At 41.9% G+C, this 1,538-nt stretch overlaps 1 protein-coding gene across 1 annotated transcript; it reads right to left on the bottom strand.

The window, feature by feature from the left end:
* Positions 1-498: 498 nt before the first annotated feature.
* On the bottom strand, positions 499-1,125 carry FGFBP2 (fibroblast growth factor binding protein 2). The gene has a single exon (XM_009983643.2). The coding sequence runs from the start codon at positions 1,123-1,125 to the stop codon at positions 499-501; it is 627 nt and encodes a 208-aa protein (XP_009981945.1).
* Positions 1,126-1,538: the final 413 nt, after the last annotated feature.

Raw genomic sequence — 1,538 nt, forward strand, 5'->3', positions numbered from 1 at the left:
GGTTAATTATTAACGAGCAGTTTTGAAGCTTTATCCTCTCAACTCCTGAACGTAGTTTTAAATTGTTCTAGTTGATGCATTTGTTATTAGATCTGATTCATTTGTTATTTATCTTACTTCACTGGCTTGAAACCAAAAGTTAGCACCAGAGGGAAGAAATGACAGAAGGTGGAAAGCGAGCTCAATTCAAACAGTTGAACTGAAAAACCATAGAATTAATAACAGATAGGACAAACACCTCAGTACATACTAAAGACCTCACAGGAGGCTGCCATGGAGTCCTGAACTAGTAGCCATCACTAGGAGTTTAGGCTGTCCAGACCCTCAGAAGCCACAGTACAGGCTTTGCCACATTAGATTTTAGTGAGTGAGCCCAGAACCTCTCTGTCCACACCCCTGAGAGACCCCCAAGACAGAAAGCAAAAAAAACTACAACAGGATTACTCTTAGGTATATTCTGCTGTGCTTCAAGATGGGAGTTTTACCTGAAGCAAATCCTTAACCTCTAAAGATGCCAATAATGTAGGAGCAGAAACCATGCAGGGATTCCCAGCAATGTTCCCGTGCCAGTTTCATTGCTTCCGTTTCATTTTCAGACCCTCGACCACGTTGGGTTGGTTTTATAAGAGGTAGTACTGCAGGTTTCCCTATTTTCTTAACAGAGCTTTTCCCTGCTCCCCTCATAGAAGTGGAAGTTTTCTGGACCGATTTGTCCTGGTTTCCTAGATCTTCTGGCTCCATACCAGCAGCTATTTGCTTCATGACAGCCTCTGTGGGAGCCTTTTGGCACATGGTGGTCTTCAACACTTGGGTGGATTCGCAAGCATGCGGGAGCTTTCTAAGTTCCACAGCGATCTGATTCCAGTACATCTTTGGATTGTTTCTGAAAGCACGACAGACTGATGGCTTGCCAGTGAATTCGCACCAGTAGGACATGCCTTGGCTTTTGCACTCAATTCTAAGTTTTATCTCCTCGTCCCCGCTCATGCTCATTGTGCAAGCATCTTTGGTTTTAGTCCGAAAATTGATTTCTTCGCCATTGCTTCTTTTCTTTGGCTTCAGCTTCTGTCCCAATCCTCCCATGCCGCAGATCACTACTACGAAAAGAAGAGCAAACCTCTTCATGCTGAGAGAAGTTGACTGAGATTCTTGAGCAACTTCCAAAAAAGTGAAAGCAATAAGTAAGCGGCTGCTCACAATTTAAAGGCTTGGTGCACAAAGAAGCCACTTTCCAGCGAAACGTGGGATTAAGTCAATGTTTGTTTTTTTGGTTTTTTTTTTTTGTTGTTGTTTTTAATAAAATAATAAATCACACTTCACTAGGCATGAGCCCATAATTTATAGCCCAAGGGAGTGTTGAATAACCCGTGAACTCCCAAGAAGGTAACAAGACAAATCTTGTAAATGCAGTTAAATACAGAACAATAGTTGTATAACTTGAGAAGTACATTCCTGTCCAGGATGAACATGTCATATTGGATTTTTAACAGATATTTTCCATTCTCCAGCTGCTTTATAGCTATCTTCATGCCAGAGCC

Source organism: Tauraco erythrolophus, chromosome 5 (assembly GCF_009769465.1).
Source record: "Tauraco erythrolophus isolate bTauEry1 chromosome 5, bTauEry1.pri, whole genome shotgun sequence".
NCBI classification, from domain to species: domain Eukaryota; kingdom Metazoa; phylum Chordata; class Aves; order Musophagiformes; family Musophagidae; genus Tauraco; species Tauraco erythrolophus.

Bases quoted from the DNA above. Each gene is read 5' to 3' on its own strand.
- FGFBP2 (XM_009983643.2), bottom strand. From the start codon at position 1,125: ATGAAGAGGTTTGCTCTTCTTTTCGTAGTAGTGATCTGCGGCATGGGA.